The 18,488-nt window shown below is 36.6% G+C and overlaps 1 protein-coding gene across 4 annotated transcripts in view; it reads right to left on the reverse strand.

The window, feature by feature from the left end:
• LOC148944547 (DNA-binding protein RFX2-like) overlaps positions 1–18,488 on the reverse strand; it is a 193,090-nt gene that overhangs the window by 64,437 nt on the left and 110,165 nt on the right. Inside the window, exons 3-6 of one of the 4 annotated variants that reach the window (XM_089100801.1) lie at positions 10,692–10,811; positions 8,463–8,592; positions 5,590–5,655; positions 1,217–1,271 (exon numbers count right to left, since the gene is read on the reverse strand). In XM_089100801.1, the coding sequence (XP_088956927.1) occupies positions 1,217–1,271; positions 5,590–5,655; positions 8,463–8,592; positions 10,692–10,811 (371 nt within the window). Of the gene's footprint in view, positions 1–1,150; positions 1,272–5,589; positions 5,656–8,462; positions 8,593–10,691; positions 10,812–18,488 lie in introns of all 4 variants that reach the window. The other 3 variants (XM_089100799.1, XM_089100803.1, XM_089100800.1) reach the window with 3 other exon arrangements.

Here is an 18,488-nt window from a genome sequence, read left to right on the forward strand (position 1 = left end):
GCTTAGATGGTTAAGCCGACTCAAGGAAATAATTTTGTTCAGAACCACATTGACTTCCATAGCAGTAGCTTCTATTTTATCACATGAACAATATTATATAAAAAACAAATAAGCAAGTTTTTTATGTGTATATTTGTACACAAAAGACGGACGGAAATCCTCCCCTCACAGATAGGCCCGAAATAATTCCATGGGGACAATTTGAAGTCTTTAAGCTTGAAACGTCATTTTAACACCCCCCCTCCCTCCGGAAAAATTATGATACTCCCCCGCCCCCCGAAACAGACCTGTATGTTCTTGTGATTGTATAAACTCTAATGGCAGTAAAATTACACAGTAACGTATCGCAGCAAAAAAAAGATATAAATTTAATTTTACAAGGCGAGAAAACACAAACGGTTAACATATAGGCTATGTCAGCGAAGCTATAAGGTAATTTAGATGTTTCTTAGCGATATAAATAGTCGTGTGTATGCACACAAATTATTTTCTTTCTAATGAATGTGTTACGTTTAATCAGTGAAAGGTAGTTAACATGACAATAAACGAAGACAAAAAAAAAAATTATAATTAGTAATTTACGTCAGCATATTGAATAACCGAACTGAATATACGAATCGAATCTACAGAAGAATATTTAACCGATTAAAAATCAATAAATTAAAACTTTTATTTTAACATATTTATACCAAATAAGTTATTTTAAAAAAAGAATGTTTTTTTTTATATCACAGAACAAGGCATGTGCAAGAACATTCATTACTATTATTTTTTTTATTCATTTTTAAGTAATGAGAAATTTTTTGTTCCAAGCTTCAGGAGTAAGGTTACATAAGAACAATAACAGAAAAGTAATATTAGGATAAGTTTTATAAGTGGCCTATCTAGGTTGCTTAAAAGCTAAAAATAGAGTTTCTAAAACAAGAAGAAAACACAGATGTTAGAAACACAAATTAGAAACAATCAAAGACAAATTAGTGGGTTAAAGAATTGTAACAACTACTTCAAAACATACTACGCAAAAAGAATATAAAAAGCAAAATTAAAAATAAAGTGGATACCAAAGACGAATGACCAAACTGAAAACAAAAAAAGAAAAGAGAACTTAAAATTTAAAAAGCGGATATCTCTGCAAGGGGCTATTTATTACATCTGGCCATTAGTAGTGGTATACACAGTTGGGTCAGTCGGGGTTGCATCTACGTATTGTACGTACGATGATTGAACTGCTTGACTGAGAGTTTCACCAACCAAAACGTCAGGGCCATTCACTAGAAGTAAAATGGCAATGAATTACTTGAAATGAATAGCCGAAATTACACGAAATAATCTACCAAATTCAATTACAAGCATGAACGTCCTGTGGATTTAAATAAGCTTAGTAAAAAAGGAAACAACGCATAAATAATTAGGAAAATTTAATAAACTGAGAAGACCATATGACAGTTATGACCATATGACCACATAGATTTACGTCAAATAAGATTTATATACTCCCTCTTGAGACTAGCAAGTAGCTTTCAATCTTATTCCTTAAAAGAAAAGCTATAGTTGGCTTCAAAACTACACGAAACTGCTAGACAAAAAAACTCATAAAACATATCAAGCGAATGTTCAGACATATTAAATGAAAATATTCACTCACAAACATTAGAATAATTTAGAAGACTCCTGTTAGACTAAGGCTTGCAGTCTAAGAATCGACCTGATTCCTAAACAATAAAAAAAAACTATAGAAAAGAATTAAAACTGACCCTCTACAAAAATTCGTATCTGAACAGGGCACGGCAGACAGTTCTAGTAAAATACTTATCACTAAGGCTAGGAGTTGTCAAGATGACCCCGTTGCATCAAATAATTCGAGATGTAAAGCAATTGACGGTACTGCTAGTCCTGAAAAAAAGGCAATTCTTTCCAATTCATTATAACAGCTAAATCAGGATTTCCCGATCACCGAAAAATTCTAATACCCCAGCCTTTTGTGCTTAACTGACACGCTTGGTGTATATTGTATTAGCCCTTATGTCAAAGCATTAGTAAGGATATCCCAAATTTTCTTTTTAATATTATTCATTTCATGGCTAAAAGTAAATCAAAAATATTATCAAATTTTCTCTATCTCCAAAAACAGACATTTGCCAGCATAAGAGGTGTGCACGTAACGATCTAGAATATTATCTTCTTCACCATGTTCTTGAGAAAAATGAAATTAACATAAAAAGAACTGTTTTATATACTGCTCAATCTTGATTTTGGTGGCATGATTCATGGGCTATATTTATTTTTTTCAACGATCTAATTTTCTAGGGTAGCTGGTTCATATGCTTTAAAATAAAATTATTTTATCGTATAAAATATAAATTGTAACATTATTAAACTTTTAACTTTCCTCTCTTTGAGAAATACTTTTTTTTTAAAGAAAAAGACCGTTAAAAAGTCCTCTTTTACCACTGTCTTTTTACCAAGCAAAAATAAAAATGAGACCGTTTCTATATCATATAATAACAAAGTTATGAGTGAATAATTAAGCATAATAAGTAATTTTTTAATAATAAACCATTTTTAAAAAACCGACAAGAAACATTTTTGGCAATCACTTGATAAACACTGTTTTGGTTAAGCCCAATTGTTTGGCAGGTAGTCAAAGTTTAGCCTTTGCCAGTGCAATAAGCGGGAATAAATCGATGAGGACTTGCTCAGCCTCAAGAGGGTTTGTAGTAATGAGACAGAATCCCTCCCCATTCTGAGATTGGTCCAAAGGATCCTCCTAAAAAATTTAAAATAGTGGCCTATAAATGCTTTAATTCCCGATTCAAAAACAAAAAGTGTTCTTCAGGTAAAAGATTAAAAGGTTAATAAAAACTATGTTCTTCCAGTCAGTCACTCGTAGATTAAAAGATAGGAAGAATTTAAATTATCAGGTCCATTTCAACCATCAGGACCCTTTGCCCTAGACTCGTCAAAACTACCTCCTTCCTCGTCCAATGCATCAGATAAATGGGAATAATAAGAAATAGAAAAACAAAGAGTTTTGAGCCTCTCTTGACTACACGGCCATCTAGGTCCACAGTAGTAATAACAAGAACTATCTGCATGGCAGTGCTAAGATTTAGTTGGGTAAATTTCATTACCAATAGTGGGATTATTATTATTCTACTTTTACAAAATCACCTTTTGAATGCCGAAAAACCATCATAGGGTTCAAACTCGGCATTTTCAAACCAGACATGATTCCGCCATTATTTCGTCTTTCCATTTAGGCAAAAAGGTCCATAATTAGGTACACAATTTCCCATATTTATTTCCCCCAGACAAAGAAACTGGGCATTCTATATACAAGCCAATACAACTACAACATAAATTTAAGAACACTACTAACATATAGCAACTACAAAAGCACATCAAGGACATCCGTTGGAACGCAGATGAAGGAATTTGCTTTAGTTCAAAAACCACAGAGCATAGCCTACTAGAACACATGTATGTGCGCATCCCAGAATACCACGATGGTTATAAATATTCCAGAAATTTCAGCTCTCTATGAAAAAAACTCCTCTTCCCTCCTCAAGAGGAGCTACTACCTACATGCATGAGAATAGCTGTTAAAAGCAGAAGGAAGAAAAGTAGCAACGAATATTACAACATTTCTCGTTTTAATATATCTAATTTTGCAGCCTACGTAAAAAAATGTTTGCAAGTCCTTGTTTATTTAATGGAGCAAAACAATTTACCTTTGAAACTGGGTAAATTACGCTTATGAACACTGCTTGGTTCTTCCTATAGCAGCTCCAATTGTTGCAGAGTTGTAATAAAACGCTCGTATAAGTAATCTAATTGCTACTAGAATATATATTGGTTCCTATTTCCAGAATAAATTTTGATGATGAATACGCATCAGCCGTAACTCCGTCGTAAATCAGTATCAAACAAATTAAAAACTCAAAAAGAAGAATGCTCTGAAAGTTATTAAAGCCAAAAGGGACAAAAAGGAATTTACCGTCAAATACTAAACAATAGTTTTAGAAAAAATATGAAGTTTACCTTCATACTTAAATGTAAAAATTCTCCATACTTGAACAAATTAGCAAACCCTAATAATAACAATTATTTATTCTACCAGAGGATTTATTACTTTCAAATAGGACTGTCACTCCCTTTAATTTTTCCCAAGATAATGGATCATAGTTCTGAGCTTGGGATTTTGGAAAAGTATACAGGTCTCTTAAATATTACTCTAAAAAAATATAATAAGTAGTGTGTAGCATTGTTCCTTAACGTCTTTTTTTTGTTTTTTATATATTAGGATTTTTTAAACACTATTCCTGGGATATTAATAAATTAGAAGAGGGAGCCCTGCTTTCGAAGTCAGAAATTATTTTTTTCGATATTCTACATTGTTTCTTTTATACGTAACTTTTTCTTTTCTTTTATACGTATACGTTTCTTTTATACATAACTCGATTATGCTTGCGGGCATTAAAAGCAATGGCGCATCAATCAATAATAATATCAAGCACTCACCAAACAAAATTTCTGCCAGTCTGTTAAGTCAGGTAGATAAAGTCTTACAATTAAACAGTTTTTTTTTTCTCTAATGCCCAATATAATTCTGATAAACCCATATATAAATTAGAACAAGGCAGAAACCTTTTCAAAGCCAGGTAGAAATAGCTTAACACTAAATAAAACAGAACATAAAACGAAAACTGCATGCAATAAAGACTATTTAACGCTAATTGGACTACAATACAACGACATGGTAGAGCGAGAATCCATAAGGGCAATACGGTTATTCAGTTTCTTTCCGACGCTTCAATAAAAACGCTCTTTATTTAGGCTACTATGGGAAATATTAGCTCATTTTTTTTATTGGTATCTTAACACTTCATCTTGGGTATAAAATCTTGCACTTCGTACATATACGGTGATAGACCTCAACGTCAATTAAAGCCACGCCATCATGCATTTATAGGGCCTTCAGCTCCCCCAGAATAATTGAACTGCCTTAATATAATTTTTCTGTGGACTTATTTGTGAGTTGAAGAGACGCAAAGTACATCCTAGAAAAGACATTTAGGCCTTCGATAGCCTATTTGAACAAACCAGTGTCTCCAACGCACGCAAGGATTGGCCACTTGAATTTCTTTAGTGATTCCTTTAAACCTGCTGAATACCGGCATAGGTGAAGGGGGGGGGGGTGGTAAAGATTTCTATATCTAAGAGACAAAAATAAATATGAGTCATAAGACAGAGCTTAAAGATTTCTCTCGCTTCCTCCTCAAAGTCCTACCTTCGTCAATATTTTTTATAACTAGCTGAATCACATCATTTTACATTTTAAATCTTTTCAATTTTTATATTCTTCACAGCCTTGCTTAATGAAAATTTTGCATAGGTTAGTCAGGAAGCTTCAGTTGTGTCTATACACAACTGAAAAATAATACCAAACGTCCAATTAATGTAATTTTATGGGAAAGAACCTTTTTATCTAGACTTTTAGGTTAATCTTTTTAATCCGTTTTGCCACTTATGGATTCTTGATGATGCAAAGGGAGAACAGCTACACGCCTGACATCTATAGCCCCTTACCTAGTCCACAGGTAGATATTGGATTGAGGGGTGTCAGAGCTGTGTAGGATCGAGCAGCACTCACATCTACAAGGTTAAAAAGAAAGCTACATTTTTTTATTCTAGGAATAACACTCTTAAGAAAAACTCTTACACTCATACTCATGCCGGTGACTGCCGAAACTTCAAATCGACAAAACAAAACATTTTTTAAAGAGGACAAAATTTATCGTAATATCTTTACGATATTTTTCTCCCCAAAGGGACATATAAATAACAGAAAGTTTTATGGCAACATGAGGGCTTGCTTCTAACTATGTTTTTTTTTAAGTCTAATTAAATGATGAGGATTCATTAAAAGAAAGTAATCAAATAGTTATTGATTTAATACTCATCAAAACTTCCCAAAGGGCCGATGAGAAAGAGAAAGAGAGCAATAATAAAAATGAATAAAATATTCCTTGTTTAAAAAGCAGGAATATCACTGGCGGGAAAAATAATGTTGTCTAAGATCGCCAAATCTTTAAATCCGAATTACTCTAACGCTTTCACCGAAAGTTATACCGTTCCCCCATGTTCCTCCTCCCAAAAACTCACAAGCACAACAGGGAAGTTTTTTTTTTTCATTTAATGGGCATTTTAATTTTTATTCCTTTTTTTTGTATGGTGTAGATTCATTGAAAAAATCTGACACGATAATTTACATTTTTAATGGCATTCTCAATTTCAAATCAATTAACAAGTATTTTTAAGGCCTAAGCAAAAAAAAAAATTACTGATAAGCCCCATTTGAAGAAATCCCTTTGAGCGCCAAAATTAAAACAGTTTTAGAAAGGAGAATTATACCTTCAGTTATGTCACAATTGTAGGCTAGATCTGTTTCATGACTAAACAAAATTATTTTTTCTGCTCTTTTTGTCATTCTTAACTTGGTTCAAATCTGCTACTATTCTGGCCACCAACAAATATGGAATAGTATATAGCTCCGTACACGGCAGGGCAGACACCGTAAGGCCAGGCCGTGATAAAATTAGACCGGATAACAAACGGATAAGACCGGACTATTATTCGGATAATAAAACCGGAAAAAACAAACACCGCAAAAATCAGACCTGAACTTGAAACCTGACGTTCAATTATGTCATATCATTTCTATTTCAAGTGATATTTCAATAGAGCCGAACTAACTTTGTATTGAAACATAGGAAGCTTTATTGAATTGAGCATAATTTGAAACTAGCTTTTTTTCCAATCTTGGTTTTGACAACCAAATAACTTATTACAAAACATCCTTAGGAAGATAAATTTGAACTGAATTAGCTTCCGAAAATTCGCCATACCTTGGACTCCATCGGGAACCATCCTAATCAAGTTCACTTTTTACATTTTTGGGGGTTATAACGTCAAGGCACTTGTTTTACTTTTCGCTATATAAAATTACAAGTATATTGCCTAAATATAAGCATTAATGTCCAAAACTTCAAAAAAATGTATCATGAAGCACTAGATTTTTTTTTTAGTCCAGTTTGACTAGGCGCATTCTAAAATACATTTAATAGCATTCTTCATGATCATGTACGTACATAGACATAGCACTAAAATGGACAAGGACAAAGACAAGTACTTTCAACCGATTGACTCTCTATTGTAAGTTAATTAAAAATGAATTCCCTTACTTATGGCAATTATCTTAAAAGACCCGTCAATAACGGTTAAACTAATATACAATAAGAAATATATCATCGCTCGAGCAAAAGCCGAGAACAAGAGAAAAAACGAAACAGTGCCAAATGGAAATGGTAAAATAGCAATCCAAAATGTATCAACCCATCCAGGAATTTCAATAAACTTAATTAATACATAGAAAAACACTGAGATTCACCTATGTCGGAGAAAATTCATTACTACCACTGCTGGCAATTCCCCGTAGCAACAACCCCCAGGAAGCAAAAATAGCTGCAAAGGATCTTCTTCCACTCCAATATATTGAGAGCTTTAATATGTCAAAAAAATGTCCGTTGTCAAAAAGCCGAAATTGCTTGTCAAAAAGCCCGTTGTCATTGTTCATCTACAAAGCATACCTAACCATCCTTAGCCTTTTTTTTCATCACAGCCCTAGAAAGTAGAATCAAACCCCATGTTCTGCACTGTTCATTGTTTGGTAGATAGTCAGACGAGTATCTCAAACTATTCTTAATCAAGTTCCCAGGAAAGCCTCTAGCATATCTTCCTCGGCCGTCACAAGCGCATTGAAGTGAAGAACTCTCTCTCTACCTTGAACTTTCAAGACTTTCAAAAATTCATTCATTTCATCACTATTTTTATGTAGACCAGTCAAATCACCTCCTTGACTTAAAAGCAGGGGAGCATTACCTTCCCATTACCATGTTCTCCCACACTTTTTTTTGGAACATCCATATTTTAAACATGTCAAAACATGGTAATGGTTCACTTTATTACTTATTACCCCATAAGAAGTAATGTTCAAGATTAAGTACCAAATCTCTTACAAACTTCGAGCAAGTTTCTAACAACACTATAAGATATTAGGTTAGAAAAGTCGCAAGACAAGCGAAGAATTATAACCAGAGAAAAGCAGGCTAGATATAGAGTAGCTTAGGAATCAGTAAAGTAAGTTTCACATTGCAAACTTTGATAAAAGGTCACTGAAAAGATATACGTATCTTTTATGCCCCTTTCTCAGATTTAAACAAATTCTTTAAAAAAAACTAGACAAAGTATTTTCAAAGATTTATTTTCAAGCTAATTCCAAAAAGCCAATTTACAAGCAAGCTAATTTTTTTTATTTCTTTATAACTAAACTTTTCTTTAAAAGAGAATAAATTATATAAAATGTAAGAAGAAATGCTTTCCTGAAAGATTTTGTTTTTTACCTGACATAGTAATATACTGTGTGCCTCCAATTGCAACAGTATGAGTGTTCTCGTCTTGTATTTTGTTTTCTTGGTTTGGATTCAACGAGACGATAGTGTGACGACGGTTACTGGGCGGCGGTACAAGTACCTAGAAAAAAAAACAATAGTTTAAACATACCTGTTCACCAGAGGAGAGGCTAGAGAGATACCCCCTCCCCGCCTTAAAATACGGACCCCATGTGATTTTTAGGGAAAAGCATTGAAATGCTTAAAAACCTTCACACATAGCCCAAAAAGCACCTTTTAAGATACTAGCCTCCCTCCCCCCTATTTCCCAAAGCTTTGGACTATCTTAAATACTGAGATTATAAGTGAGGATGCAGCTATGCAAAAATTAATAAGTGAAACTACAAAATTATTACAATCTGTAGCTACTGAATAAATCAGATGCTAATCCAACGATAGATGCGCTGAGCAACACTTATCTGGCCACTACAATTCAATTTATGTAATATTAAGACAAAAAAAAATAATCATGACTAAACTAACCCAAGAAGTGATGCTTTTGCAGGGCCAAAAAAGAAGAAAAACTACGTAGAAGAATAAAAAAAAAGTATAAAACGAAAGAAAGAGATCAATAAATTGCAAAGGCATACAGTTGCCCAAATTCAAAAGGCTTCTTTTGTGGATCAACCTTATTTTTGCCAGATAAAACACGTAAATTGAACCGTAAACAAAAATCTTATTCTCCTCTTCTAAATGACAGGGCGAAATAGTCAAGAAAGATTTTAAATTTCTTTCGACTCCGAGTAAGCAGAACAATACGGTCCCCATGAATAAAATTTGTCTCCGTGTTTTACTTCTAATTATAGCCTACGAATTCTGATATAGCTGCAAAGGAAAAATTTTAGGGTGGAGTTTTTTGCCCCTGATTTTTTTCCAAAAAAAATTAATTAGACAAACAAAAAAGTCCTATTGCTCAGAATCTACAAGGGCCAAAGAAAATACTTATACGGAGTTAAGTAATGGTGAAATCGATACTTAATCGATAGGAAATGGCTTTCATACAAAACAAGGTAGATATAAAACCTTGAGAAATGTTTTCAGATATAGCAACAAAGCTTCATCAAGCAAGTGCTCTAAACAACCCCAGTGAATATCAGTTCTAAAGAAATTAAGTGGTCATTTTGTTTTACTTTTTTTTACCCCTTCCTTCAGAAAATACTCTGATGACATCCCCTCGAAAGGCTTGGGCATGCTGGCACCTATTTGTATACAAACTATAACCTATACACTCACTATTACGTCTTTCGTAGCTAAACATTAATTGTAGTCATGTATGCCACAAGATACATATAAAGAAACGTACTTTGAGGGGGGGGGGGGGGGAGCTCGATTTTGGGGGAGGATAAATTCAAAATTCAGGGACTAACAGTTAAACAGTATTTCTACGATTCCTGCTGAGGTATTCTAGTCCTTTTGCCATTTTAGCATTGGCTGAATCAATCTCTAAGTAGCAATGAAATACATACTTCTCTGTAACTTAAACAAGGTTTCGGTTCAAAACTTTGTGTTCCATTTAAATTTTCCGAGAAAAATACTCAGAAACTTCAATAAACACTTGTTATGAGGCGAGAGATTGGAAAAATTTGATATTTGTTAAACATAATACTTTTGGTGAATACTATCCATGAATGTATCAATAGTAATTTAGGGCCGATGGTGTTGTTTATAGGAGCGTTTTAGTATTTTCTTTTTCTTTTTCACAGAAATGTATGTTGTATTCAAGCTGAATTTCGGTCACTTCAACGTCCCTGCTGGGTTAATACCATTTGTTCCATCTTAAAAAAAAATACCAGCCCCCGTTTGATTAACATGTACAAATGAGAAACTATCTGGCAGTATCCATGTGACAAGAATTAATCACGCGTTTCAGGAGTGTTTTAGGGAATTCAGAAGTAATCGTTGCCACAATTATTTTACAATATATATAACCTCTTTCTGAACCTTCATTTATCGTTTAACTTTATCATCACCAGCGGTTTTTGGGCAAAGTCGCAAAGTAACAAAAAAATCGGCAACCCGAGGCTGGGTTGGTCCAACACAACAAGGACTGTATTACTTGATGATATATTTTGGAGTTCCTTGGACAACTTTGCTAGAAAAGAAAGGCACAATATGTTGCTTAAAACAATATTCAATAAAAAAAAAAAAAAATGTAAATGTAAAAGTGCTGTAAATGCAAACCAAGTTTTGTGCTTTGACTTCTTCTGACTGAGTAGCTGTTGAACAGACTGTCAGCTCAAGAGCATGGTCAGATGTATTTCCTGGATGTATCACTTCTACAATTGATGAGCCAACTGGTTCCTAAAATATAAGAGCAGTTTATATTTCAGTGTAACAGTCTGATACTTCGACAGCAAAATTAAATTATTTGTTTTTTTTTTCTTATCTTTTCTCTCTTGTTACTCGGTTTTCAAAGTTATTTATAAATTATATTTTTCTTCTTCGTTTTACTGTGCTCTGATGACAGCTTCAAATTAGCAATTTGAGCCAGCCTAAACCTATAGAGGTTTAGTACCAGTTGTCAATATATAATCATCTAGGTTGTCAAAATGGCATGTGTGCAATATCTCGTAATAGGAACACACTTTCAGTTTTCATTTGAATGACCCAGCCCCCCTTCACTCCGAAGTTGCCAAGACAATCGCTTCCATATGCACTGGTCTGAAGTGGGGGGAGGGGGTGGAAATAATAAATGAATAAATAATACATAGAATCCTTAGGGCTCTTATAAAAAGGTGACACTAGAGTGTCGCCTCTGATGCTCTTTTATTATTGATATTCGGTATGGAAATTACTTTCAAACCAATCTTATAAAAAATATAAATTTATTATAGCTTGTCACCTACTTTTATCACCTACTCAGTAGGTGACTGAGTCACCTACTGAGTCACCTTCTCAGTAGGGGCCCTCTCCAGGCCACTCAGCGCGTCCCCAGGTGGCGGATAGGGGAACGCCCTACAGATATGTAGGGTACCTCCATTGGAGGCGCGGACCAAGGGGGGACCCAGTCCCTGGGGGTCCTTAATTGAAACTGGGGCACCCTCGCCCGGGGGCTGTAAATACAGGCGGCGCAGGAAGAAGGCCCCTCGAATTTACACTCAGCAGGGTCCATCGGTGTGCGGACACGTTCCGTCAGTTACAGACCTTCTCTCAGTAATGAGTTAAATTGCATGGTGAAGCAGAACACCATCCTGGGAGGATCCTCTATTGGAGGACAACTGCGAAAGGGCGGAGGATCCAGATGTACGGACAACGGCCTCTGCAAGGTAGGTCCGGGGGGTTCCGGCCCCACGGTCAGGGATTGGCGTCCCTGCCCCTAGCCGAGCCGAAGAAACCGATTGGTCAGTGGCCTAGCAAGTCACTCCTGTTGAAAAAGGATATGCTAAAGAAGCGTCAATGACAAGCCTTGGATGACATCCCAATATGATGACGACCCATGCATGCCCCTCGACCAGATTTCTGAACGCGAATAAACCAGTACGAATCGGATTTTGGAACGTAAGGACCATGTCGGCCCTTTCAAAAACTGAACAAGTTCTACAGGAGTGCAAAAACTTTCGGCTAGATATCCTCGCAGTGGCCGAAGCACGATGGAAAGGCTGTGGAGAAAAGAAGCTCAAAACAGTAAACAGCAACATGACTTATACAGTTCTATACAGCGGGAAAACGGACAGAAATGCAGCCGGAGTCACAGCTATATTGAGCCCAAATGCAGCAAAGTCTCTCTGCTCGTGGAAGCCGATTAACGAGAGAATCCTGTATACACGATTTGCATCTAAACATGCAAAGCTGTCGCTAGTCATCTGCTATGCACCAACAAATGATGCCGATGAAGCCTTGAAAGACGATTTTTATGAAACCCTCCAGTCCGTCCTAGACTCCATCCCTCTCCATGACGTCGCTTGCTTGGCAGGCGACCTAAATGCGAAAGTTGGTCAGGACAGATCATACTGCCCCGAGGTGTTGGGACATCACGGGCTTGGAACTATGAACGAAAATGGTGCAAGGCTAGTCAGCTTTGCCATGTCGAATGACCTGTTGATAGGAGGTACATTATTCGAGCACAAAGATACACATAAGTATACATGGACATCCCCAGACAAAACTGTCAAAAACCAGATTGACCACTTTCTAATCCAACGACGGTGGAGAACTAGTCTGAAAGACGTGAGGCGTTACAGAAGTGCGGACGTTGGGTCGGATCATGAACTTCTTGTAGCGACACTCAAGTTGAAACTCCGCTCCAACAGATCCCGACAACCAAAAAAACTACCAAGCAATTTTGATGTGGAGAAGCTCAGAGACAAGAATGTTAGGAGACAATTTAACATCAAACTCTCGAACCGATTCGAGGCACTTGCTGATATACCACAAGATGTGGAAGAAGCTTGGAAGACTATACAACGCAAATATATTGAAACTGCTGAAGAAGTTCTTGACTTTAAAGAGTCAATAGAAGAACAGTAGATATTTCCGAAGACACGGGAATTGAGTGAATACCACAAGAAAATGAAACAGAGCACGCTCAATAATGATCTTTCTGCTGATGTCATGAAAGACATACATTATAAAGAAGCGGACAGAGAAGTGAAAAATAGTGCTAGGTCAGACAAACGAAAGCACCTCAATGAGAAAGCAAAAATGGCAGAAGAAGGAGCCCGACCTGGTGACACGAGAGCTGTGTACCGCCAAACTAAAGAAATCGTTGGGAAGACCAATGCACAAGAAGGACCAGTAAAAGGGGAAAACGGAAGACTGCTAACCGATCCAGATGACCGAAAAAATAGATGGGCGGATTACTTCGAAAACCTTCTCAATCGCCCGTCCCCTTCTGTTCCACCAGATATTCCGGACAGCCCATTTTTGGATTTTCTCATTAATGAAAACGAGCCAACGGCGGACGAGATCCTTTCAGCCTCAAAAAAGCTGAAGAATGGAAAATCTCCGGGTAGTGACCGTATATCTGGAGAAATGGTCAAGTCATCAATCCGCAGGTCCCTTTCAGTGTGGCTAGTCTTCTTTTCCTCCTCTGGCAAAAAGAAAAAGTCCCAAAGGACTGGAGAGCAGGAACCATTATTAAACTGTTCAAAAAAGGAGACGCGACAGTCAGTGGCAATTACAGAGGCATCAACCTCCTCTCGATACCCGGAAAACTCTTCGGCATAATCATCCTGACAAGACTTCAAGCTGCCTTAGACCCGCATTTACGCGAGGAGCAACATGGTTTCCGACCAGAAAGATCTTGCGCCGATCTGATATTCACACTGCGGACCATGCTTGAAGAATCAAACGAATGGAGACAACGTCTATATCTATTGTTCGTCGATTTTGAAAAAGCGTTCGACTCAATAGACTGCCCAATACTATGGAGGATCCTGATCTTCTACGGTATTCCTGAAAAGCTGGTTCGCCTTATCCTAGCAATGTATGAAGACACGGAATGCTGCGTGAGAGCTTCCGAAGGAAATAAAAGATATTTCAAAGTGATGACAGGTGTCAAACAAGAACGCGTACTGTCTCCATTCCTCTTTAATTTCATAGTGGACTACATATTCAGGCAAATTGATGGATACGGGATCAAAATTGCAGGCAGACTAGTCCAAGATCTCGACTTTGCAGACGATGTTGGATTGATGGAGAAAGACAAAAGCAAACTTCAGGACTTTTTATGCAAGTTAGCCGAAAGAGCGGAGCAGTTTGGGTTACATATCAACGCCCCTAAAAACCAAAGCGATGTCAACCACTAACTCACCGATGAATATCCAGCTAGGGACTGAAAGCATAGAGCAAGTCACTGACTTCCGATATCTTGGCAGCACCGTCTCGTCTAGTGGCGACTCCGAAAAAGAACTGCGAACACGAATAGTCCTGGCAAGCTCGGCATTCCAACGACTTCGACCAGTCTGGAGATCAGCTAAGTACTCACTTCAGCTAAAACTTCGCCTTTTCAGAAGCAACGTCCTTTCTATTTTGACATACGCGATGTAATGTTTAAAACTCACAGCTTAGCTGGAAAAACGACTCACTGCATATGAAAACAACTGTCTTTGACGTATCCTAAACATTAACTGGAAGGATAGGATAACAAACATAGAAATTCGCCACTACAAAAACCAGCCTGATGTCGCTGATGTAGTCAGGCAACGAAGATGGCGCTATCTTGGCCATGTTATCCGTATGCCAAGATCAAGACTACCGAATATGATCCTCCAGAGGCAACCAGACGGCACGCGTCGGCGAGGAAGGCCCAAAAACACGCTTCACAGGACATATGAGCGGGACAGGAGAGCCCTTCACGCATCCTTAATCCCAGAGTGGGAGGACATTTACGCCGCAGCTCATTTGCGGGATGATTGGAGGCTGTTAACGGACGCCCTGTGTGCCTCTGGAGGTACAGGAGGAACTAAGGTCTAAGGTAGGAGGTATAGCTTGTAAAATCAGTAACCCCATTTAATGAATCTGGCAAAAAACAATTTGTAGAACAGTAGCGCCAATACACGAGAAAACAGAGGGGACAGAATGTATTTCTCAGAATCTAGGTTGCAAAAATAGTCAGTTTATGTTCTTTTGAAAACAAAAATAAATATATTTTTCATGAAAATTCCATGACCTTTTTTTATTAAGAAAGGGGACCAAAATTGTGAAGAAGAGGGCAAATCTTCCACCCTAATTGAAACTCTTTTTTTAAATCTTAGATAAACACTGCATTGCCACTTTTATAGGGAAACCAGTTTGATATTTTTAACCAGTTTGATATTTTTAGCCAGTTTGGTGGCTATAAAGCTACGATTACAAATTAATAAATTTCTACATACTCCAAATGAAAATACAAATGAATGTGCATTGTCAGTTTAATATACAAATACTGATATTTAGTAATCAAAATGTTAATATTATTTGATTTATTAAAGTTATAAAACTAAAAACATTTATATTTTTTTCAGTAAAGTGCAAATTATGTTCTGGCCTTGGGAAGGCATAGGGGCTTAGAGCCCAACTTACGTTAATTTTTGCTCGTTTTGAGTTTGACTCGGTTATCTATTGTAATTTATTTTCGTTTTGGGTTTCATTTATTCATCAATGCTGTTTTGTGGTAGTTTCACGATTGGTAGATTATTTGATTTTATTTTTGCTAATTTTTTGTTTAATGGAGTTCTTTACTTTCCTTTTAAAAAATTATTTTGTGGAAAAAGTTTTTTTAATTAATTAAGGAAACAAATTGACCTGAGTAAATGTGGCGAAACATGGGAGCATAGAACCTTTTTCAATTTGTCATTAACTAGGTTCATATTTTTATAGGTGATTAGGTTTCAAAAGAATATCAATTCCTTGTATATTTGGAAAAATATTAACGTGGAACATATCATGACGTGTAATGGACAATTATTTTTCTTGTTTTCCTTATGTTAAAAAGGAGCATGGATTATTTGAAAAAAAAGGAGCAAATTTGCCACTTAAAACGAACTTTTAAAATTTTAAAGCTACTTAATAAATTATAGTTTTTTCTCCGCCTTACTGACAACACTGCACTTAGGTATATTTTATTGGGATTAACCTAACTTCCCTTCTTGATATGCAGGGGTATATAATACAAGTAACACATTATATAACGATCTCTAGCCTACCGTAGCAATTCCGTCTCAGTACCACTACTACTACTAAAAATTCACAGCAGCACCAAACCACCTGAGGCCAACACAGTAGTAAGCATGTACGCAATATCAAACCTACGCCTCATGCATGGATATATGTGCAGTTTCACGGGTACACTGGCTTACCAGGGTCGTTCATCGATTAGCACTAGTGGTATATGCCTTAGCACACGGGTTTCTGAGCCAACATCTATTTTCTGGCCCAAACCGAGATGTATAAGGAATTACACTAGAATATATGTGTAGTTTCACGGGTTCATGCCCTACCATGGGTAGGTATTTATTTCACAGCTATAGGCCTTGTCAGACACGTTTTTCTAGGTTCAATAGCCAAAGCTCGACTTCGTCATATCACATATTCAAAGATGGTCTCTTTGAAGATGGTCTCAAGAAATTGTGCCATTTGCGTAAAAATAATTCAATTCGCGAAAAAAGTATTCCGTTGGTTAAGAATGCGTTACGGGTAATTAAAGAATGAGGAATGGGATGCTATAGTTAGAATTGTTTTAAGTTGAAAATCGTGCCATTTGCGAAAAAGATATTATACTGGCATAGCTCTGCAATGAATGATCTTAATTGGTGATTGAATAATAGGGGGCGAAACAGAGGTAGATAACATTTTGAATTGGACTGTATGAAGGTGGTAAAAAAGGGTTAAACTGATTACCAGTTAAGGTAAGCCCAAAGGGGTTGCTAATTCAGAATAACATCGTTGGCATCAATCTATGGAAATGGTTAACGATGATAAAATGACCTTGTGAGTTGACCTAGCTTTACTTCTCCGATGTGTTCTGTATAATACACAAGTACCATTTGAACAGTGTTGTTATTATAAAATATGCTATAACATTCTAGTATACTAAAAAGTTGATACTAATAGAGATGTAGATGACAAGAAAAGAACTTTAATAAAGAAATTCAGAACAATCCTTAAAAATCCTTAAAAATCAAGTAGTGAGGTGTTTGTAGGTTTGAACCATCAAGGATCGCAATCATCAATAACCCTAACCACCAAGGAACTCAACCTCCAAAGGCCCCCGATCCCCAACCTCAAAGGAGGCCCCTCCCCCCATCGTTTTAGGCCCCTCCCCCCCATTTTATTTTATTTTTTTTAACATATATTTTTTTCAACTTTTTTTTTACATTTCTTAGAATGACATGAAACATACTTAAAACATAAAAATTCACATTTAATATTTTACAAATTCAAAAAGAGTGATATAGAAATGTTAGTCGTGACTTTTACTATTAGAAAAATATTGTTTGTAGTAGCACTGTTTTTTGGACTGAATTTTCTGGACTTCGAAATTGTTAGTAGAGGTGACCCTAAAGCCCCCACGATAACACCACCCCTTCGAATCCCGATCCGGACACTTTTTTTTAAAACTCCCACGCGAACAACATATATGGGCATAGAGTCCCTAGGGGAGATGGATTTCTGAGAAATTGATTGCGTAATCAAAGTGTGTCAATGACCTCTTTTTTTCAAGGTCGATTTGTTTGTTGTTTTGTGCAGAGTCATTAGGGAGAACTCGTGGTTTATGGGGTCAATGTTGTTGTTGTTGTTTTGGGCAGAGTCATTTGGGAGAACACGTGGTTAATGGGGTCAATGTTGTTGTCGTTCGAGGCAAAGTTAATGACGCTCCCTTTTTGTTGTTGTTCGATGCAGATGTTATGAGTTTCCAGAAATAGTATTTGTTATTGTTGTTCAAGCCAAATGTTATGAGTTTCCAAGGTACCTAACCTAACCTAACCTGACATGACACATGACACATGACACGTGGCACATGACACATGACACGTGACACATGACACGTGACACATGACACATGACACAAAACATGACACATGACACGTGACGAATGACACATGACACATGACACAAGAATGACGTAATCAACTAGGACAAATGGATTTTCAGAGAAATTGATTACATAATCAGTAGAACCCTATCAGGAGGTCGTGACGGGGTCCATATATGGACATAGAAGGACATAATCGACTAGGAAAAATGGATTTTTGATAAATTGATTACATAGTCAGTATAACCCTATCAGAAGGTCATGACGGGAGTCCATAAATGGGCATTGAATGACGTAATCGACTAGGACAGTTGGATATCTGATAAATTGATTAAATAATCGGTAGAACCAAATCAGTAGGTCGTGACGGGGCTCCATATATGGACATAGAATGACGTAATCGACTAGGAAAATGGATTTCGGAGAAATTGATTACATAATCGGTAGAACCCTATCAGAAGGTCATGACGGGAGTCCATTCATGGGCATTGAATGACGTAATCGACTAGGACAGCTGGAATATT

The sequence above is a fragment of the Artemia sp. Qi Xiang Cuo genome, chromosome 14 (assembly GCF_049724085.1).
Source record: "Artemia sp. Qi Xiang Cuo chromosome 14, ASM4972408v1, whole genome shotgun sequence".
Classification (NCBI taxonomy): Eukaryota; Metazoa; Arthropoda; class Branchiopoda; order Anostraca; family Artemiidae; genus Artemia; species Artemia sp. Qi Xiang Cuo.